The sequence below is a fragment of the Neolamprologus brichardi genome, chromosome 5 (assembly GCF_056152115.1).
Source record: "Neolamprologus brichardi isolate AB-2024 chromosome 5, ASM5615211v1, whole genome shotgun sequence".
Classification (NCBI taxonomy): Eukaryota; Metazoa; Chordata; class Actinopteri; order Cichliformes; family Cichlidae; genus Neolamprologus; species Neolamprologus brichardi.
The window spans coordinates 10,349,188-10,373,290 of record NC_142108.1 but is presented as its reverse complement, the minus strand read 5'-3'; the positions used below and the strand labels follow the sequence as shown (position 1 = coordinate 10,373,290).

At 42.1% G+C, this 24,103-nt stretch overlaps 1 protein-coding gene across 4 annotated transcripts in view; it reads left to right on the top strand.

The window, feature by feature from the left end:
* plxna1b (plexin A1b) overlaps nt 1-24,103 on the top strand; it is a 181,207-nt gene that overhangs the window by 90,749 nt on the left and 66,355 nt on the right. For all 4 annotated transcript variants that reach the window (XM_006784514.3, XM_006784512.3, XM_006784513.3 and 1 more), the window contains exons 5-9: nt 9,943-10,043; nt 11,912-12,035; nt 13,244-13,397; nt 14,444-14,543; nt 20,972-21,086. In XM_006784514.3, the coding sequence (XP_006784577.1) occupies nt 9,943-10,043; nt 11,912-12,035; nt 13,244-13,397; nt 14,444-14,543; nt 20,972-21,086 (594 nt within the window). The remainder of the gene's footprint in view (nt 1-9,942; nt 10,044-11,911; nt 12,036-13,243; nt 13,398-14,443; nt 14,544-20,971; nt 21,087-24,103) is intronic.

The following is a 24,103-nucleotide window of genomic DNA, read 5'->3' as shown; positions in this document are numbered from 1 at the left end:
CCATGCCCCCTTTTTTCTAGTGAGATAGACACACAGCCCTGCGTTCACCCTGGGAGCGTGTGTGTGTGGCTGGGTGCCTGCGGGGGTTCCTCAGACAAGCCAAGCACATTAAGGTGTCACTGGACATATCCACTGATGCGTGGACCACAAGTTCCACCACCCTTCTGCCCTCACCCACTCACATACACACAAATGGAGGCTCAGGCGGTGAGTCACAGTTAGGGGTGAGGCCCAGTGATTTATGACTTGCTCTGTTCCAGCTATATTCATCACTGTCATTATTATCAATGGAGGATATGACAGTGGGATAGGACGGCCTGCTGTGTGTGTGTGTTTGATGAGACAGTGTGTTATTGCAGAGAATTTAGATCAGCTTATTTCTCACTGCAGTCAGGGTTGTATGATTCTTATGGACTTGGTGCATGTTGTTTGTTTTTTAATCACATTGCTCACATGCACAAATGTACAAAAGTGTCTCTCCCAGTTGACATCCGGTCATTCACTCCTAAGCAGTGCATGTATACATTGCACATAAACATATTAAAAACTGCTATTACCAAAAACGGGAAAATACTTGATGCAGATTAGCAGGCTCATTAAGTGCTGCTGATTTGGTCAAGTTTTTTTTGTTGCTTCTTTTCATAAAAATATTCAACACTTCAAGAAGAACAATGTAGCTCTTTGACTCAACCCAAACTTTTTGAAGCCTCTGCTCTGTGCAAATCTCCCTCTGTGGGAAATTGTCTTGTGGTGTTTTGGCTCAGTCAAGTCTTCCCGTCTTCAAATCATCTCATCTTTTGTTTTGGAGCCAAAAAGGTAGAAAGCTGTGGCTTCATTTGATGCCACAGATGCTGCTCTTGCCATCTTTGCACCCTTTACTCAGCCCTTCAGTGTCATACACGCATGGGTGCACATATCCATGCGTCTTTGATGGCAGCCCTTGCATATTATGGTGCTGTAGTGTGTGGTGCTGGCTAATTGCTGAAAGCATGAATATTCATCTGCTCTGGTGTTGGATGAGGGACTGGATTTGAAGTGTGAGAAGGCAACAAGCAATAATGACTTATAAGGCTTGATACAGGGGAGGAAAATCTTGTGTATGCATGAGGCAACCTTTGTTGTGTCAGGGAGGCACCTCTGATTGTTAGAGACTCACATTGATTCAGCTTGCTTACTTTTATATGACTATACATTTGGACAGAAACTCAGCTTTCAAACATTATTTCTAAACATACATTAATGAGCCATGTCACTGAAGCCAGCCTTGAGTCCGTGGGGCATGTGCAATGTATCCTCTGGTAGTGGATCCTGGGGGTCCTGTGAATTGTGGGGTGAGGTTTCCACAGACTGGATCTGTTCTGGCACCTTTTGTGGATACTCAGTTGGATTGGGATCTGTGAAGTTTCTGAAGCCAGGCCACCAGTTTACGGTGTTCATGGTGAACATCGTCCTGCCCTGGGAGAGGTGCTGATACAACTGAGTGCTGTTTTACGTGTCAAAGTAACATACGCATGAATGCCAGCACCCTGGGTTCCCAGTGGATCATTACATTGTGACAAGATGATCAGTCGTATTCATTGCACTTGTCAGCAGTCTTAATGTTTTGGCTGATCTGAGTATATTTTTGTGTGTGTGGGCTAACACCATTGTCTGAATCTCCATTCAGTATTTGAAAGAGATTTCCCCCTCAACATTTCACAGAGACTTGCATCCCTCCAAGGAATCTGCAGTCCTACACTGGATGTGCTTGCAGACAAAGTTCTTGTGACATTCACAAGCTGTTGGTTTGAGTCCCTACAGTAGCAAACAATGGTCTGTATTGTGTTGTTAGCTCTCTGAGCAAGGAAGGCCTCATCAAGTAGCATCTTACCCGTGGAGTTTTGTTAGACATCAATCCCCTCTGTGTGTGTGTGTGTGTGTGTGTGTGTCTGTGTGTGTGTGTGTGTGGATCTGTTTACATTCACATATTACTGGTTCGCTGCCAATCTCGTTAGCAAACACATTAGCACAAACTGACATCAACATACATAATAAGCAGCTCGTTGTATCAATCAAAGCTGACATTTTAGTGAACTACATACAGCTAATCAGCCGGTTCTAAATGGCTCCAAGATTAATTTTCCACAATTTATCAAACTCTGGCTGACTGAGGAACTCCTGAAGTTAACAAGCACATAATGTGGTGTTTAAACATTAGCCATTGTTGGCTGACACTTTGTTTTATCATCCATAGAGTAAGTGTAGCATGCAGTAAATGAAGAGAGGACGAGAACCGTTTTTTTCTCAAGTTTGTAGTGCTGCTTTATTTCTTTAGTTTTATTCACAAACAAACTCGGCTTGGTTTCCACATTGATATTCTGAATTAAACATTTTCTTATTTAACCAAAAGCCAAGTAATCCATGTCACATAATATGAAGACACAGAATTGTTTTGTTTTTTTGGACATGTATGGTAGAGCAAATTAATTTCTTTTTCACTGGCTTGAAAAAAAAATCTAACTTGTCCTGTATAAGCCTTAATGTTGATCCCTGAGCTCTTGTATCCTATACCAAACGCACACGTACACAGTCACTAGTCAATTTGTCCTACACACAGAATTTAAGCAAGAATGTGGTCATTGTTATGTAAATGTTAATAGACCTGGTGCATTGAGGCAGAGAAAGGAGTACAGTGACTAGAATAGAGGGAAGCTGGTCATGTAGCCATGCAGATATATGGCACTCAATTACAAGAGTGCAAACCAATACTACACCTTTCTCTACTCAGGATGAAGCACCTACACCTGTAATTAAAATGACTGCTGTGCAACTACACAACACATTGTATTGTGTTACATTTATGGATGGATCATCTGAGTGCTTCTACAAATTCTTAATAAGGTTGAATATTCCAGTAGGCCAGTGTATATCAAGACATGCTCGAATGGTGATTTGATTACATTAAAAAATATATATATTTTACACAAACCAGTGACTTAACTGTGGGGGAAAAATAATCAAAATAAACTACTGTGAGAATTGTCTGTTGCACCTCTAGTTCCCTCTTTTGTGACTTGACGAAGGGAAAAAATTGAGTGAAATATTAGTAAATCCTTCAGAGACATGAGACAAAATTGGCCAAGATGGCATCATTACACAGGCGGGGATGGTTTCAGTGTCTCTAACCTCACTTATCTCTTTTTCTCTTAATTGTGTTTCCTGCTTTTCCTCTCACTGCCCTTGTTCATATCAGATCATTCACTGTTGCATTTCTTTTTTTAAATCCCTGCAATATTCTTGAATGTGTGCGCGCCTCATCAGAAAGTGTGCTCGGACACTTGTCTTGTGTGTGATGCTATCAGCCCTAATGGAAGTCTAACTTGCTACTAGATAGCTCTGTCTTTCTCTCATCTTTCTCCGTTATACTTTGCCATCTTTTCCCAAAGGATGGTGTGATAGAGCGACTGATATGGTTAGAAAAGAGGGTGAGATGGATAGGGAGGTTAATGGCTTCTCCCCCTCCTCGCCTTCCTTCTCAATCACTATCAATCGGCCGTACAGTCGGTTCTCCTGTTGCTTCACAGTGATTGGGTGTAGGGATATGGCCCTGACTGATTGGAACGAGGCCAATCAACAGCTGGTATAGCCAATGGTGCTGCTCCTAGTGGCACACTATACTACTCAGTTTCATGCATTAACCAGAAGTCACACTGAGTAGAACAATGAAATGTCGCTCATGCATGACAGCACAGGGAATTGTTTTGAATTTGAGTCAAATTTCTTTTCAGATTCATGCACAGCAGGCCTCGTCAGACCCCGGTTATAAAGTATCAAATGGGGGAAAGCTGAGTGGAAAAGCAGAAAAGCACGTTTTCTTTCTGGTTTTACTGTCATAAATTACAACAGGAAAGAATACGACGCTGATAAATGGAACTAGAAAGACATTTGCACACAATAAGCGGGGCTGTAAGTACTGATTGTTTTATTTCACTTCAACTCATTTGCATTTTTGGCAAACATATCTTTTAAGGGAAAGAGAGAAATCTCTAGTTCTCAGTAAAAATGTGTGAAACCAAATTGGACCTGTGAAGATCACTGCACTTGCCTTAAGGAATACTACTTGGCTTGTACGTACTGTTGCAGTGTCTTCAAATAGAAAATTCTGTACATTTTGCATTTGTGACTTACTTGTTTCTCACTTGAATCACAAACTGTTGCGCATGCGCTACACACACCTGAACTTCTCTAAATGTTATCCAGCTGAGGTGCATGTGAGAATGCAAATTTCCAACATGTCTTTAACTTGGCAGCCTGCTAGTGAGTAATTTTTGTGGCATTTGATTCAGCTGATGTGCAAATAGCACACTTATTAGTCCTGTGTATTTGCCAATAGTGAGTGGGAGTCGTGTATGCTGCTTCCTCCACACTGCCTTGGCATTTCCCTCACCTACACCATACATAATGTTTTCAGTACTTTGTGTAAATATATTATTGATCTGAAACCCCCCCCCCCCCCCCCCCCCCCAAAAAAAAAAAAAAAAACATCTGAACACGTCTTTGGACTTCTGTAGCTTTTTATAAATATATATCCGTAACTAATTTTGAATGACGGGTTCCATATGAAGGCAAAGCTAATCAGGCAAAATTAGGTTCTCTCTCCACAAAAACACTATCTGTTATACACCTCCCAGGCATGACTTCCACACAGCAGCTCTTGTGAGCGCAAATAAAGAAAAGCAGCATTTGTCCCCCCTTTTTTGCCTCCCTCTTCCTCTTCTCTGCTTCTCTCTCTGTGTATATGGTGGTGGGTTGCTTGGCAGTGCTAATGGAAATGCCAGCTGTGTGGCTCCTCACTCCTCACCAAGTCCATTTACTAAAGTGACAGAGTCATTTACCAGGCAGACGGCCTCTCCCATCCTCACTTAATTAGAAGACCCCTAGGCCTGTCTACCTTAGCCGGTCACATTTACCTCTTTTTCTCCCTCTACAGTCTTTGTTTTCTACAGTTTTTCAATCTCTGTCTCATGCTTTGTCTTCGTCTCTATTTTTCCCCCCCACTTACTCCCTCATCCCGCTTCGTTCTTCTGTCTCCTCTCTTTCTGTCGGGCTCCTTCTCACCAAAGGGACAGAGTGTAATGGACAAATGGATACACAAAGACTGAGAGTATATTGACTTATTGTTGAGAATAGCTCCTTTTAGAAGAGCTGATGGGAAAGTCCATGTGATGAAGGTGTTGATGGAGAGAGATTGGTTCCCAGATCTTAAAAGTTTTTTTTTCTTCTTTTTCTCACTTTTGTTTTGTTTGTTCAAAATTTCATATTGATGATTTACTGTTGCACTGACTTCAGAATTAACACAAATGCCTTGTAGGATAGTTTGGATTTTAGCTGTCATCCTAATTGGCCTTGAATTCACAACATAAACAAATGCAAATGGCAAATAAATATATAGTTATGTAGGCCTGCTTCTTGTTTTCATCAGGATATAGATGACAAAATCGCCACTGTGTTTCAGAAGAGAGAAAACAAAATCCAGTGAAAGAAATAAAGAATGAGGGTGAAAGAGAAGTCGAACTGTTCAGAAACAAGAAACGGCACATAAAGCACAATATAAAAGAAACAATAGATAGAGGGGAATGAGTCAAAGGGTGCTAAGTGCAAAAATACTGTTCTGAGAGAAAAATTACAGCTTTCTTGCCATACATAAAGGCTTAAACTTGTTTATCGCCTTGGCTCTTTGTATTGCTACATCACTGAATTCTAACAGTTATGTAGTATTTCGACATCTATCAGTAAACAATGTGACAGCAGATAAGTTTCTGATGGGACACCGCGATTGTTGCTTCTTGCATTTTGTTTCTTTCACTTTGGCATTTCTTAGCCATCTACAGCATCTCTCCTTTCTTGTCAGCGCCATACTGTGCCAGTCTTGTTTGCTTTCCTGCTTATCTCCAATCAGTCAACACATCAAGCCTAGTCTTGCTTGCCATTGATCTTGTAAGCCCCTTACAATCCAGTCAATGCACACATGCTAACCCAGCCTTTGATACGACCCCCCCGCCCTCATGTACACGCACTTGCTCTCCTGACCTGGTATTCTAGCACTTGAAGAACTGGCTCACTTGCATGGATATACTGGGAGTTCAGCACTCCAATTTCTAATGTTGCCGGGATGATACACTGTTGCCAAAGCAGAAGATGACAACACCAGTTACTGTCACTGCAAAGTAATGACAGCCACAATGTGTTTAGTGAAGTTTTACCCTAACAAATAGTTGTATCTGTCTTTGTTTCTATTTCTGTGTCCTCCTGGAGTGTTTAGTGGCTGTGTGGATGGGTATTGATTTCATTGTTGCACACGGCTATTCACTGCCAGCACAGATTAAGCCGGGAGAGAGTGCACGCTGATTGACGGTTATTGAAAGAATGCAGGTGTGGTTAATGTCAGCTTAGAGAAAAGAAGTCACAGAGGAATGATGACGAGGAGCTGACCCTACTCATCTTGCTGTTTTCTTTCTCCCTTGCTTCCCCATCTCTGCCCCCAAGATGTTGGCAAAGGGAAAAAAAACTTCAAGGAAAATGTTGTGTAGTTATTTTTTGTGTAAAGATCACAGAACAAAGTTTAGATGAAAGTAGAGAAGCAATAAAAAGCCATGTGTTTGAGATTTTTATTGTTGCTTTGATAAAAACTGTGTGCATGTAAGAAGTATCTGTGGAAAATTGACCCAGTGATGTCCTTCAAGCTAACCTTTTGAGGCTTTCCTGTAAGAATCAAATTTCAGTACTTTCTACTGTTGGCTGAATTACAGCATTACAGCCATTTTAAGTAGTGTTAAGCACAAGAGATTTGGTGGTGGTTCTATAGTGAGGCACAAGCTTTGCCAAATTATGATGCAGTCTCAAGTATTTATCTAAAAATAACTGAAAACAAGCAGTGATTTCTTCTTCTTGGCTCCCTGACAGTATAACCCAGTCTCTTTTCTTGCAGACATCTACAGCTACACCCCCTCCTTCTCTCTTCTTCTCCAGCCTCTCTCTGTGTTTGAATGTTTTTTTTTTAAAAAAAAGAGAAGAAGCCGCAACAAGGCCGATCCTTTTATGTCTTTACAGTTTACAACCAATGAAAAGCTGCGCTGAAAGCTTTACAGTTCCTCTGGGTTTTGGGGGTGACCGTCACAAAGCCTGTTAGCTGGACGTTTAAAAGCAGGTGATAGCGCTCTGTAAAAACAGATTGAAGGGGAAAGGTGGAAAGTTTATAGCTGAAAGGAGATGTCATGGCATTGTGATGTGGTCAGGGTAGAAGGTTGACAACAGAGGAAGTAGGAGCAAGAAAAGGAGAATTGAGTTACAGCAGTGGATGCTATTGTAAATAAGGAGAAGTCAAGAGAGAGGAGATGGCGGGCTTGGTTTATAAGGTCATTTAAAGGAGTAATGTGGCGCGCTGTCAGGAATTGGCTTTCATTAAAAGAGCCATCAAGAGAGATAGGAAGAGGGAGACAGTGAGGATAAGTGTGTGTGTGCCTGTATTCCTAACAGAGGGAGAAACTGACCTCTTTTTATTTATTTTTTTATTGTATCTTCTTGTATCATACGTCATACACATACTTTCACAGCTATTGGAAAGCATTTTATTTACACACTGGAGAAAACAACCACTCCAGTTTCTTGATTTCTTCCCTAAGATTTGAGTCACTACCACTCAGCTGAGCCCACAGTGTCTTCACCACTGCTACTGCAGGAATGATAGGTCATACCTATCATTACACAAGGCCATGATAAGATTATGCTAGCTCACCAAGGACCCGTAGTGTTAGTATGACTTATGTGGATCATTGTCCTTAATCAGAGTCACGGTGAATTACGGTGAGTGGAGGAATTGGCTGGTATATGTGATGATACGTGGAACATATAATTCTTTCCTTTCGATTTTCTATTTTTTTTGTTGAGTCATAGAGACATCCTATAAGGTGTCCAATCACATATCCTAAACTCAAGCTGCTTTTCTCCCCTTCTATCCATCATCTCTTAATTCATTCACACTCCTTTCCCCCTCTGTCATTCTTTTATTATCAAAGACACCAAAAGACCCAGTCCCCTGTTCCATCCTTCTTTCAACTCTCCTTTCAGATGAAAACTAGACTCACACTCAATTTGACAATGACACATAGCAGGCGTCTGCCACCATATCCCATCTACTCAGCAAAATGTCCTTGCCAATTCGCACTGTCTTCCATTAGACTTCTCTTTGACTTCTCATCCATGCAGCCAGCACTTCCAGTAGATTACCAAATTCCTCGTTTGCCTTACAGTCCAGCACCATATCTTGTTTGCGTCATTTCATCTACTGTACTGAGGTCTACATTGACTAATAGATGAGGTGCTCTGGGAAGGATGATGGCTACAAACAGTGATATAGGCACAAGAATCATATAGTGTAAACAAATAGATATGCACTCAGGATAGAAAGAACTAGAGGATAGAAAGTGCTATGATACCGTATAGTGTCAAGTGTTTTTGTTTTTCTGTCCTGTGAGCCTTCACAAAGCCCCAAAGCCAGTTTGCCGCAAGGCATTCGAAGCAGAAATTAGTTCCATCATGTCACATCTATCTCATATCTCAGTTGTACTTTCAGCTTGCAGAGGAATCCTGGCCCCAGTTTAATATTTCAGTCCTCTATTCCTTTGTCCACCTGTTTTCCGTCCTGCTGCTAACCACCTTTATCTTAAGCCTCAGGCCTCTGCTCTTTTCTCTTCCGTGTTTTTCTTTTCTCTTATCGTTTTGCCCCCCAACCCCCCCCAAATCCCTACCTCATAAAAAAGACACCACTTTAGTCCCTCCACATACCACTTGGATGAGGTTCTCATGGTTAAATCTGTCTGTGTGATGTGAAAGTGTTACCCAGGGGAAAGATTGTTAAATGCTTTTACTTAGTGATCAGCTGGCCCTCTCTATGCTACATGATTTAGAACCAGTCTGCAGTGGCAACTTGATACACGTACACACACGCACACACATCATGAAATGGGCTTCCAGCAAATCATCAACTCGGGGGCCCACTGGTGAAGAAAAGTTGGATGTGGCGCTGACACTTGCGACAGATACAAACACACACGCTTACTTTGTTGCCCACTAACTTTCTCAGCATTTGCTTTCGGGGTGTGTCACACTCTTGAACAAGCTCAACCTGTTAATATCTTGAAACACACACATTCTTTCACGTTCACTGGGACCGTGTTGTGAACAATCTGTCGTCACCTTTAACTGAAGTGGAGGGCTAAACTTGCACACTTAATCTGGTTTCGTAGGCAACATCTGCAGACTATCATCACACTTGTACATACACACACACAGACACACAAACACACAGCGCGAGTAATGTCACATTGATGCACTAAGGCTTTGTTGCACAGGCTTTGTACAGATTTCCCTCGTACATGCGCGTGCACACACACACACACACACACACACACACACACACACACACACACACACACACACACACACACACACACACACACACACACACACACACACTGGGTCTGTCCTTCTGGTTCTCTGCCTCCTGTTGGTTTTTGAGGTCACCTGTCAATCACAGCACTTTTATCATGTTCACCTTTCAGCTGTCCCATGATGCATTGCGAGGCCTCTCCTGTACATGCTTGACTGGAGGCTGTCACACATTGCTGAAATGGTTCACCACAGCACATATAAGCACAAAGACCCACACATATACACCTCTCACCGACCAGCACTTAGTCTCTCTCAGGAACACACACACTGAGACAAACACACACTAACTGTTTGCTGATTGCATGTTTTAAATAGGAGTCTGATAAGCTGTCAAATTCTTACCTCCATCCGGCTGAATATACTCTTCATTTTATGAGTTTGATTGTGAAGACACTAATTGCCTCCCTGCTCTATATCTCTTGTCTCTCTTCCCTGCTTCCTCTCTCTCCGTAGGTGGTGAGAGTTCCAGTAGAGAGCTGTGAGCAGTACACCACTTGCGGGGAGTGTTTGGGCTCCAGAGACCCTCACTGTGGATGGTGTGTTCTTCACAATGTGTAAGTGCTGCACGTATTAACATACTCCATCCTGGTGCACTTCATATGTAGCCTATTGCATTACACTGTAGATAGCAGCGAAAGCAGTGTTTGGCTGTTTTAGTTCAGAACATCATGTTGGGAATGGAAGCAACAACCTGAAAAGTTTTATATTATACTTAGTAGGCTTTTACCCAACAAATTGTGATGACATCCTAATCTCCGAAACAGCTCTTTTGTAAATGTTTGTTATAGATTTAATAAAATTCTTCTAACAAGTATAAATTAGTCCTTTAATTATCACTCAAGAGGAAATTTAAATTTTACAGCTGCTGCATGCTTCCAATAAATACTAACAGAACATGAGAGCTTACATTATCAGAACTATTTTTCTCAGTGTTATTTAGCCAGTTTTGTGTGTTTGAGCATGGTATTGTACACCTGCAGACGTTTGCAAGAACAGATTTTACAGATTTTAGAATTAGTCTCTTACATTGTCAGTCTTTGGTTTTTGGATTAAGTCTTGTTTGCTATAAGATTACTGTTTAAGGTTAGATATGTAATAGAGGGATTTGCAGTCGGAAAATTGAGCTTAGCCCTCATAAGAGTGTAGTGATACATTTTAACACTGTTTACCTGCAATCTCGTCATTCTTTCTGTTTGACTGAAGGGTTTGTGTGCACACACTGTAAGGCGAGAACAGTTGCATGTTATTGAGAGGTGACAGCATGTTAAACCACATTTTGATTGCCTCAAGCACTTTTGGCGTAATGCCATCTCTTAGTACGTTAATTAAACTTATAGTACATATCACCAAACCGTCTCTCCTCAAGGCATGCACAAGCACATACACAAACTACTTGTTTTTACCCATTTCAGGAGACTATCACACATTTGAAATTACACATACAGTCATGATGGACTGAATTCAGTGACAGCCCGCCATTTGGACACATGGAATTGAAACAGGGGAAACGCTTCATTCACACAAATACACAGTCGCACACGCCAGAAGAGCAGTAGAAGGGAAAAAGGTTCCTAATAAGAAAAGGTGTACAAATCTTTCTACTTTTCTGCTAATGCCTTACAGTGTTTGTATGTCAGGGACTCTCAGGTGGGTGCTTGGTGACAGCTTTTTCTTCCCGACCGTGAGTGAAGGCTAACTAAATGAGGGAATGGGGGCACCGCTGTATGAAGGAAGCAGTTAGCATTTTTCCTGGCTCTCTATTATTGTTAAGGACTTGCAGTACGCTGCATCAGCATTTTCTTCTCACTGCTGGGACCAGATGTTGTTAGCGGGAAGGTGAAAGTGATAGCTAATGCATTATGAATTGCTTATAGTAAAGCCACTACGATACGGGGCTGAATGCTGATTTTTAGCACGATCAGTTGGCTTTTAATAAGCGTGGGTGAAATTGCTGACCCCTTTGATATGCATCTGGTAGGAAATTGCATCATTTTTTAGTGTTCAGGGAAACTTTAACGATCGCCTGTACATGTCCTGAGAATTGTGAATTGGGTGGGCCTGTAAAGTGAAAAGATGAGGCGAGCTGACTGGTCTTGTAGCTTGGCAGTTCTTGCACAAATGTCAGGACCAATAAGGTAATGATCTAAAGCCCTACAGTAATGGCTGGGGGAAGCTATTAGCCTATTCGTCTTTTATTATTGCTCCCGTTTCTGTGTGACTGTGACGACTGTGCGTGTTTATCATCTTAATATGATTGTCATATTAGTTTAACAGTTTCTTGTGTCCACTGTTGCCTTTATCCTCCTCTCACCTCTTGTCAAGCTCATTTTCCTTTACCCCGTTCTCCTTACCTTTCTTCTTGTAATTACTATACATTTTTCATCTTTTTTAATCTTTCGCTTCTTGTCTTGCTGTTTCCCAGATGTTCACGTAAGGACCACTGTGAGCGGGCAGGAGAGCCTCAGAGGTTTGCCTCTGACCAGAGACAGTGTGTGGAGCTAACTGTTCAGCCGAGAAATATTTCTGTCACGATGTCTGAAGTCCAGGTATGTCTTCCTGTTTCAGTGCACACGGATATCTTACTTGAGCAGAAAGACTGTAAAATGGCCAGAACTCAAAAACCTCCTAAACATTAGATTTATGTCTTCACTGGTATAAAAAAAAAAAAAAAAGTGTAAGGTTGTGTGTCCCACTCCAACTTGGTGAAGCGAGGCAAAGTTGTCGGTGTAGCCAAGAAATGGCCTGGCACGTAACCCGCTGTTAAAATGTCATGTTGTTGTTTTCAGACTAAACGAGCAAGCATAACATAACATAATAATCAGTGAGCTTTAGAGGTGCCGGTAGACAGATTTAGTTACTGTTATTTGACAGAGACGGGGTGGCATTTCCCAAAATGTCAAACTAAGGTTAGTGTCGTCTCAAAATGGTTTAGGCTGGTTGTATGATGCATGAGGATTTTTCAGCAGATAAGTAGCTGGTTTATTTAAAGGTGACGTTATAGTTAACGTTCACCTTCTCAATAGCTCTGTGAAATCTTCTGAGTCCACTGTGCCTTTTTTTTTTTTTTTTTAAAGACAAATGAGCTTTGTTCATTAATTGTACTAATATGACGTTTGTTAGATACTATCAGTTTTTAGGTAAAATGATTGAATTCGTCCTATCATCAAATTGGTACAACATAATGGAATGACAGAGAAATGAGCAAAGCAAGAAACTGTGTGCGTCTCTATATCTGGTGTACAGTGTTCCCAGTTTTCACTGGGATATAAATGCAATCTTATGTCATGGATTCTTTAGGAAATTTAGGAAAATCGTACACCAAAAAAGACACTTTTGAATATTTACAGCAGATTTAATTAGAAATCTGCTTTCCGTGCCCTCGTAATTCTTACTCTGAGCTTTTCGAGGTCTCGTTCCATCAGTGGCTCCTCGGTGTAATCATATAGGTTTGACTGATTACAGTTAGCCTCACTTTCATTCTGCACATTAACTTGTACACATTAACCTTGCTCGAAATGGCCACTCCAGTGACTGATGCACACATGCATACGCACATGCGCTCACTCTTTTATTCCTGTAACTGTCACACATACACATACCCATGTATCACTCCCCTTCTGTCCCAACACCCATTAACCCTCATGTCATATCTTATAACAATCCATGTACACCGTGTCCTTCCATTGATCAAGCACTGGGTACTGATTCTCTTGCTCTTGCTCTCTCCTTCTCCCTCTCCCCCTCCCACCCGTAGCTGGTCCTCCAAGCTCGCAATGTGCCCGATCTGTCAGCGGGGGTCAACTGCTCCTTTGAGGACTATGTGGAGACGGAGGGACAGATCCAGGGTGGACACATCTTCTGCCTGTCTCCTTCTGCCCGGGACATCGCCCCAATCACTCGAAACAAAGGTCAGGGCAGGAAGGGCACTGAGTGATGAGGTCATTGGGTGGTCGCACTGAGATGTGTGGCTAGGGTTATGGCAAGTTTTGGTGACATGCTTAAAAGAATGTGGACACAAAATCTTTATGATGACATCTTTGTTGGTTTCTTTGGCTTCTTTATCATCTTATTTCCATGCCATTCTGTACTGTATATTCACCATCAGATGTAGCAGATGTGTGCCCTCCTAAAGGATCTTGTAGTATGCTTGAGCTTTAGAACAGAATTGTAATGTTACTAGTTGATTTGCTTTGCATGTCTATATTCAGTATTCCTTGTCAGTTTCAATAAAAGCCACACACTCGCTTTCTGAAGCCTAAACACAAGTCCAGCTTTATCTACTGAAAATAGAACTGTTTTTGTATTCCCATTATCAACCATTGTGCACTGATGTCACTTTCATTTTATTTATCTGAAAGACTGGTTTTGTGCTTAACTTCATTTCAAAGCAGCAACTTCAGTGTGGTTTAGCGTAATGTTTAAAAATATCGACATCATTTTTTTCCCAGAGATTATGCACCTGTTTTATGTCCAATTCTGTCACACCACAAAGATGGTAATAAAAAAACTTGTTTTGTATCCACATTCAAAGCACCGAAAACATGTCACATAGCGAGCACTAAGTTTCCTCAAAGCAACATCACAGTAGTTCTTCAACTGAGCCCATTATGCCCCATTATGAGTTCTCATCAGCCTTGGCATCCAAACACTGATTGGTGCTGCTATTTTTAATGCCACCCTACTGTGGGTGTGACATGAGTAGTGTGTTGCTAGGCTGCAGTATGTCTTTGTGTATGTGTTATCTGTTAAGGGCACAAAAGTGGAATACAGAAGTGTCACTCTGTATCGACAAATAAGTTGTTTTAATTTACGCCCGTGTTTATTCTGTTAAAGTAGTTTTTAGATACAAATATAATTGTTTGCTAATGTGTTTGACTTGGACTTTTTTCTTTTAAGCCTTCAGAGAGAGCAGAATAACTGTTAATCTGGCTGCTTCCCTGTTTCTGATATCCAGGTGACAAGCGGGTGGTGAAACTTTACCTGAAGTCCAAGGAGACGGGCAAGAAGTTTGCCAGTGTCGACTTTGTCTTCTACAACTGCAGCGTCCATCAGTCGTAAGTGACAGTGACGACATGTTTTCTAATTTGATGGGCGAAAATGTTGTTTTAGTCTTTTCCCTCTTGCTCTTTTAAGAATTGGCCTCTTTGTCCATTCGTACCATAGGCTTTCTCATGTTACTGTCCATGAGAGAAACAGTTAGACACACACACATCTATCTCTCCCCCTCGGACCTCCACAGGAGGCTTATGTTACAGTTGAAGAGAAAAATCAAATGTGCCATATATGAGAAACGATCGGGACATGCGATGGTAATTCTACTCTTTTTATCATATCCCACAACACACACTAATGGTACTTGCATGATTAATTCATTACATAGTGGTCTGTCATAATGCCTCAAAATTTTGGACTCTACCTTAATTATTTTGTTTTTTACCCGCTTGATTAAACAAATACAGTTGGCGTTTTTTAGCAATGACATTGTCAGCCTGGCACTTATTTACCCCAAAGAGATCAAAGCAAATATGATAAGACTGAAACGGTGTGAATCAAATCTTGTGCCTCTTCCGATGAGTTGGTCTCCTTCACACTCCAGATGCCCTCAGCTCTCTGTGCCTAGTTGCAGTTCACTGCCTCTCCTAATCCACCTTCTGCTGAAAATCTCTACCACCCATAGAGCCACACCCCTAGGTCAGTCCTACCACAAGCCTGGTGCGCCCTGCCGGGGTAAAAGAATCCTCTAACTCCTCCACCCCCCTAACACAATACCCTCCCTCCTGCTCAATCGGGGCTGATCTAGGGGAGGCTGAAACGTCTGCTGGGGTATTAGCCTTGGGGCAGCAGATGGCTTGGGGGCCCCTGGGGTACCACAGGGCTCCATCCTGGCTTCCCTCTGGATGCAGGATGAGCCTCCTTCGAGGATTGTCTACAAACACACACAGACATACACGTGCAGTGTTACTCCACTCCTGCACTTACCGCTCACTGAAACCCCAACTGTCTTGGACACCTAATCCGTTACTGTGACCTTTAACCCAACCCCCTGCTCTTGTACACAAATCCCCTGCCACGGCAACGATGATTAGCTCAGCTGGTTAAGGGTGTGGTGGTTTACGATGTCAAATCACAGTTAATTCATCCCACAAGGACCTCATAATGTCGGTGTTATTTCTCAATGTCTTTTTGCCTATTTGGGTGCATTTTGCATCACATCTCATGTTAATAACAAAAACAAATATAGTAGGACACCTTTTTGTAAAATTCGATATCGTATCAGATATTCTAACATGTCACTGATCTCATAAATCGACTGAAAAAGTACGAGAAGTGACAGAGACGAGAGAGTCGCCCGTGTGACGATATTAGCCCAATGAACTCTGATTAAGTCCGCTCCCTGTTCTGATCTAATACAACCTCTGAGTGATGTAATGGACATGTTTAATGAAGTTAGAGTTTGGGCACGTTGCATCTTCTGCAGCGACTCTGATGGTGAAGAGAGATGCTGAGATAAGAATTCCATTTGGAGCTGGCACTATGTCCCGCATACCCGCTGTTCCCCCCCCCAGGCGTAAGTGTTTGCCATCTGATGAGATCAGACTGGTAATGTTGTTGGTGTAATCAGTTCAGGCCCGCACAGCCACATGCAAGGCCTTGTTTCCAGAATGCTTGGTCATTCTTTGCAGAGCTGGGCTTTCCTCTAATGGCCTTGAACTTAAAATACTGCAGGCTCTTACACTATGCAGGAAGCAGACATTCTCGAAACATTCAGAAGCAGAATTGCGAGCATTAGCTGTGAGTGAATTCCCACGCATCTTTCTTTTTTCTTCCCCAGCATCATGTTGTACTTCTTGCTGTCTAGGCCTGTATGCTGGAGTATAAATGCACACTGGAATTGCTTTGCCAACAGTTTAATCTCACGTGCTAATACCCACCCCCCTCCACCCACACCCAACCAAAAAAACACCAAAACAAAACCAAAAAAATAAATTTAAAAACAACACACACCCCACCTTTTTATTTACTCAACTGATTGCGTCGTGGCCCTTGCCTTTTCAAAAATGCCATAAATTTGCATAGCAGTACTAATATAATTAGAATTCCCACTGTTTCAGTTTAAGGGTTGCTGAGATTGAAATAGAAAATCACCCGCGGCCATGATTGCTCCTTAATTAAATATTTCCATACGCTCCTTTTCATTCCACAGCCCCCCATTTAATAAAGATAGAGCATACAGTCTGAAAATGAATTAGAGTTTGGGTGTCTGAATAAGGCCACATGAAGCACCTTTTCTCAATATGGTTAATGTGGCTTGGCCAGTGTCTGGATCATTTGTTGTGTGATTGAGGGTGCTCTTTGGAGAAAGAAATGTATTAAATTTGATAACAAGAAAGGGGCATGGTTTTGTGATGGAGAAAATGGTAGAAGAATAAAGCCAGAAACGTTTGGAGTAATTATAAAATGAATGGCCCACATAGACTGCCTTGTTTTCTTGTAAACACTCTTGTAAACACATTAATAAATTTATGTGCACGAGCATTAGTCCCTATGTGTTTTATCAATCCCTCTCAAATTTTGAAGGGATGCAGTAATGATAGGAAAGACTATTCTGGAGGGCCGTTAAATTATTCACCTCCACTTCTTTCAAATTAATCGTGACCAATAAATAACTCATTTTGCCAAGTGCACAAGTGTCAAACGCAGCTCACGAGGAGAGCTGATTGTGTTTAACACTCCAAACTGACCAAGGAGAAGAGAGAGGAGGAAGTCAGTCTATTGTGTTTGGCCACTGCTGCTGCAAAGCTAGCGTATCTCCATTAGCATCTGAATATGAGTGGATTAAATTAGCATTATGAGCGTGGACATACGGGCAGCGTGTCTCCAGACGCTCAAAGGCTCTGAGTGGCTGCAGGCGATGGGGAGTGACAGGAAGGAGCAGTAAGGACACTATTGGGGGGTCGGAAGAAAAGAGCCCACCTCTGGACACTAGAATTGAACGTCCTCAAATTGCCCTGGGTGGGCTTTTTATTAAAAGGGTGTGCACCAAGCCTAAAATAGAGACCTTGAAATCCTAAGGCAGCTCGTTACAGGGGGTCCTGGTTACTTGGAGGAACCAAAGAGCGAGCAGTAGGGGGTTGTCAGACAGGGCCTACTGCTGGCCTTGGGTGGCACGCATAATGGGCGACGCCTTTTATTTCAAAGGGCGTAACCATGAAAGTCACTAAAAGTTGGCAGTAGTTACCTGCTGATATTTTGCTCATTATTTCAAAGTCGTTGGTACACTAACAAGGTTGATTTGACATGAATAAAAGAAAAAGGAAAAAAAAACAGATATAAAGGATTATTATCAGGGTTTAGTGACAGATGTGTTAACTGGTGTGAATTACTAACTACACTTTGTACTGCTCACTGTCTGGTCCTGGTTTCCTGCTGTGTTAAGTTGGTGTTGTACTGTATTTTGATGAACTCTAATCCAAAAAAGGTATTCTTTGACATTAAAAATAGTATTTGTTAGCAAGAGAAGAAACCCTAACAAGCAACGTCATGAGCATGACTAACTTACCTCTCCTTCATTTGTCTTGCACCAGTAATGTCTTCTGGTCTTTTGTCCAGCATTGACAGCCCTTCCACTGTTTCTTGCAACTTCCTTTGGGACTCAGTGTTGAGCTAAAATCCCAGTTCTGCTCTTTGACTCTCAGCACTGTATGGTAACCTTGCGTCGCCTAATCGCTTTCCCTCCATTTGTTGGCAACATTGACAAATCTCCTATTTGCTCTTGTGTGGTATTAAGAGGCCTGTTATTTCCTTAGCTGCACATCTTTTATTCTAAATGGACAGCTTCTGTCAGCACAATGCTAAATTGGTCAATTAAAGAGGCAGTGGGATTGAATTAAGCTCGAGCGTCTGATGTTGCTCAAAAGGAGGGGTCTGGGCTAGAAACGATCGCTTAAAACGTGCACCTAACAAACGAGTGGCCCTAATTGATCCAAATGAATCCACATCAGGGTTTGATGGATTCATATATGGGCTCCATCTCAGTGCTCACAAGTTAAGACCCTCATTTTTCATTTGCTGTGGGGAAAGGGAGCTCGCATTTTACACAGGGTTAAAACACACTTGAGAGCTTGTCAGGAGTCATTCAGGCAGAGGCACAAATTTATACCTGGTGGATGAGGCTGAATACGAATCAACCTGCTCGCTTTCCCAGCTTACTTATATTAAATGTAGTATTTTATTGTCTTTCCAATAAACCATATGCTTACACAAAGCTCAGTAGCTGAAATGAGTCACAGAATAATCTCTAACTAAGCTCATGCCGAAGACAAAAGGCTTTAGTAAGCTCTGTAATAAAATGAAACAATTTTATTTGCTAAGTCATAATGGTTACATTAGATTATGCAGTACACATAAATGAGATACCAAGTGGCTAAGCATCTCTCGAGGAGTAAGAGAGCACCAATAGCATGATGCCTGGTAGATAAACTGCTCTTAAACCTGTTTGGCTGTCCCTTACAGGTCCCTTTAGATGGTGGATACAGACTCATAAACGCTTCCCCACTTCCAGCCTAATGTTTCCTCGCTCTCCTGTGAGACCTCTCACCCCCTTTACCCCCCTCTCCCATCTCTCCCACGATACCTGGCGTCTACATCTCTGTCAGGGAAATCCACCTGCTTTTGATCTCTCTCTCTCTCTCTTTCCCTCTTTCCTTCCTCTCATCTTTCAGCCTGTCTGTCTGCACCTCGCCTCAGTTAAAGCAGGTGAATTCAAAATCGTGAAGCACTCTTAGTCCCACGGATGAAAGAGGGGTTTAGACAAAGGGGAAGGGGGAGAGGGTGAATGAAAGAGTTGAAAAGAGCGAGAGGGGCAGAAATGGAGTGACAGAAAGAGGTAGATTTTAAAGGACTGCAGGGAAATGTATACGGAGAGGCCAAGTTTGAGGAAGATTATTGAACATATAGAAGCAGCAAGCAGTGGACAGTTACAAGCAAGTGGGGAGTGATGAATGAGGGAACGCGGGAGGGGGGTACATATGTTAGATAGCTAGCTGGAAGATGGGAAGAATATATGAGAGAGAATATGAAACGGGGTGCCAAAAACAAGTGGAAAAAATTTTTTTTTAGATAGCATTAAAATATTTATTTATATCAATACAATTTTTTTTGCATTGGTCAGTGTGGTGTTCCCAATACCTCTGTATTCAAACTATATTATCCCAGCCCTGTTTTACATTATTTTTTAGTCTGCTGGTTCCCTTTCAATTGATTCACATGGTGCAACACATAAGTATGAGATATCACGGCTCCGTGTGTCCTGCTCAAGAAACCTATATTCACGCCTTTAAGGTGGACGACCTATGGCGTGCATGTCCACGGCCCCGCCTGCACATATAGCGCGATGCGTCGCTCTGCGCGACATCATCCCCATACGTCATATGAAAGTCTACAGCTAGCTGTCACAGGCCCAGAAGCGCCCATTCCAGGTGTGTTAAATTTTCAGGTGACCACATCGAGTGTTCCCGCTGTATTTTCATTGTCGTGCCCCAATATAGGTGCCTTCAAACAACTACATGAATGTACAGGTTCCTAAGTTCCCAAGCTGCTGCAGGTTAGCTTGGCTGGCTGCTCACAGCTGGCACACTTACGCCCCTTCTCCGTGGGTGGTGCGAGTCGTTGCTATGGGTTACTGTTTGCAGTTCCGGGTCAAGCGGTTTTGTTTCTGCAGAATGATAAAGACTGCTGTTTGCAAGGAGGCTGCAGTGATACTGAAGGAGGAAATAAGTGCACTGTTGCAGAAAAGAGCAATACAAGTGGTCTTGAACACTGAGACAGCTTTTAAATGCAGTTGGCCTGGAAGATTGATTGATCGATCGATCGATCGATCTAGGATGTGCTATTTTTCATGTGGCTATACACCCGAACCACAAGCACTTTCTGAGGTTTGCATTCGAGGGCGTAGCCTATGAATACCCGGTGCTGCTGTTCGGATTGTCTCTTGCTCTTTGCAAATGTGCCGAGGCACCATTAGCAACCTTCATAAATAAGGGTCTCAGCATCTTAGCCTATCTAGACGACTGGGCTCTAGTAGCTTGCTACAAAAAGCAGGCGGCAAACACAGCTATCACACAGTTAGGCATTTGGTTTCTGTTTTCCTGCTACTGTTCATGTTTTTCCCTACAAAGAGGAGGGAAAAAAAGAAATGACATATTGTGACAGACCACACATCCCAAATACAGTCCGTTCCATATGCGAATTTCAATGAACTTGCTTAATGAAGAGACATGATAAAGAGAAAATAAAATAACACGCAGTCTTCTTCCAGCAAGTTAGATCAGGTTATTGATAGAAACTGATGGACCAGTTTCACTTTTTTCTGTTACTGTGCCATGACGAATGATGCTGTAAAGCAGTGCAGTGACTGAGCCTGAAGTAAGAAGTCAGGTGACCCTCTTAACTTCTTTTCTCTTTTAATCTCTCTCCATTTTAGCTGTCTTTCTTGTGTAAATGGCTCCTTTCCATGCCACTGGTGCAAGTACCGCCACATGTGCACCCAGAATGCCAACGACTGCTCTTTTCAGGAGGGCCGTGTCAACAACTCTGAGGTAAGATTCATTGAGCAGATTAGTGCACATTGCTGTCACTCCACTGCAACATCTTCTGCTGCATGTATATTTGTTATCTATAGATTTGACACATACAGCGTCGAGCTTTTACCTTTACCTTCACACCCTCACTGTGGTTTTCTCCTCATATTATCCTGCTTCGTGTGTCTGCTGTCTGTCTGTGTGATAGTGGCTTTTGGCACAGTGACAACAGCTTGTGTACTGTGCAGCAATAATTCTGTCGTGGCCCATAAGGCCATAAGCAGGCTTGGATGAATGAATGTCTATGGAAATACTGCCTTGTTCTTACATAGCCAAATGCTGCATTAGCATAAAAGCTAATATCAATCGTGCCTTCTGGCAGCTACAGCAGGCATCATGCAAGGCATAACAAGTGTTTGTCAACTGCTGGAGTATAAACAAGGATATTAGTGATAGATGCAGAGCCGTGTTATGTTTTCAGGGTGGTTTTCTAGTTTCTTTGTCTCACACACACCAAACACAGTCCTGTATATATTAACACACACAGAAAAATGCACTGAAACGCTCATCTCCTCTGTGGACTTGCGCATGTAAATCCACTGCACTCCCAAGTGACTGACAGTCATGCCTGTGCTTTGTCTGATTGATGCTTCACACATACACTAATACACACAAACACGATTCCATCTCCTTATATTGTGGTCTGAATTTCGCTGTTATCTCTATGCAGATTAAAGTCCCCCCTTGTCAGCCAGCCCCAATCACCGGCCTTTATTAATTGGTCGACCTTTATTTACTTTCGTCTTTCTCTTCCCTCAAACCTGAGCTGTGCAGAATCTCAAATGCTAGCAAGTTAAACCGCAGCCTCGGTGCCCGTCCAAAACAAGACACCGACCTAGCCTTCACGGCTCATGGAGCTAACGTTAGCGGATTAGTGCACCCATCTGCAAGGCACAGGGAGAGCGCTGGCTAGCATACTCTGAGCCGAGAGAGGCCAGAGGGGCAACGGATGGATAAACAGGAAAGGCCTGCAGGGATGAAAGGGAAAAAAAATAGAGGAAAGCTGGAAGCAAGTAAACATATAAACTCAGTAACACTGGTGAATGATAGGAGAATTTTTTCTGAGGCATAGCATGTGCTAGAGTAAGATTTGGAACTGAATACACTTACATGAGTTTATTAGATGTTTGACAGGAAATTAAGTAGCTGGACATTATTTAATGATTAACCGAGCAAGTCTTTTAAAAATAAATCTCAAACTATGAGGATTTCAAATGTTGGCATTTGCTGCGTATAAAGAGGAAGATGATCATCGGAGTGAGAAAGACAGCAGGAAAACAAAAGGGATAGACAGATTGGCTGACAGTGGCATGTGGACAGAGAGACCTCTCCTGTCACCTCGTCTGCCCAAGAAACCACCGACCACATGCTCCACAAGAGAAACCATCATCTGCACCATCTCTCTCTCTCTCTCACGCACACACACACGCGCACACACACACATACACACAGCATAAGCACACAAGTACTATGTTTTGTCTTTTATCCAACCGAAGTATAAACATTCTTACAACAAACACACACACACATGTAGATGCATATTCACAAAGTCATTCATCATCCTTCTCTTAGCTGCCTTATCCATTAGTTGCGCTCTCAGTGCCCCAACAAGTACAGCTCTTCCTGTAGGCTAGGCTTATCCTTCTCCTCTCCAGGTCCTTCTCTCTCTACCTCATCTCCACTTTGATGCTCAGTCTCCACATGTTTTTTTTTTCTCATCAATTTTTTTCTTTTTTGCTCACTTTCCGTGCTAGCTGTACAAAATATACATTGCTAAAAAAAAAAAGGGAAAGGACTACAGAGATTTTTGCCTCGCTTTCTTATCCACCTCATGGTTTTACCTCTTGGGATTGCATGACATCAGGGATAGGTGTTTGTGTTCAAATATGCTTGCACCCCTAATTTAGACACCTGACAATCCCTTTTTTGTCTCCTTTTATGCTCTAGCTTTATCCTGAATACAAAAAGCAGTGTTAAACATAAGAGTGAAATCTGCTCTCCTGATGGCAGGCATTTTACTCAGACCTTTAACACTCTCACACACAGTAGATAGGACTGGATAAGACTCACTTTCAGGCAGATAGAAATCAGATAGAAGCGTTTACACAGGGTTGATGGGAGCCCAGCTGACTCTGTGGTGTAAGCGGAGTTCTACTCACTAGACTGTAGCTGATCATAAGTCGAAGCATGACATAAAACGAATGAAGTTCCCTTTTTTTAACCACTGTTTCAATAAAACAAAAAACAAGCACCATTATTTTAAGTATTTAAAAGAAAATTGACAGCTGTACATAAGATTTTTTTCTATAACCTTAATTCTTTTCATTTTTTCTTCCCTCATCCTCTCATCTGACGGTATCTAAATGTTGTTACCATGGCAACCCAGAGGATGGGTTTGTTGCCGATGCGGGGGACCCCCCCCCCCCCCCCCCACACACACACACACACACACATACACACACACACACTTTAGTTTGCATTCTCACAAAACCAGCACTACAGTGCTATCTCTTCCATCTGTAATTTGTTCCACCAAATTACATTGTGATGGGAAAAAATAAATAAACAAGTTTAAAGAATGAAAATCCTGCTAAAAGGGTTTGAATAAGCCAACCAAAGAGTGAAAGTGTTGTTCTTTTTTGTGAACGGACTGTGTCAAAAGAGGGAGCAAAGTGAGGCAAAGACAGAGTAAGCAGAGAGGAAATAAATATAATGAGTGACATTTCCAAATCAAATATGCATGAATCAACAATGCTTCCAATGGCACAACAAACAAATTCTCAAATTAAGGAGCATTCGGGCGGAAAATTGCGGGAGAGGAGTAGGAGTTACTTTATTCTAGAAACAAAAAAAAAAGCTGGAGAGGGAGGAAGAGTGAAGCAAAAGAAGAACGGAAGGTCTCCTTGATGAATTATTTCCTGTTTCTTCTAGAAGAATTTTAACTTTCTTTGTCTCCTCTCATTTGTTGAGGAACT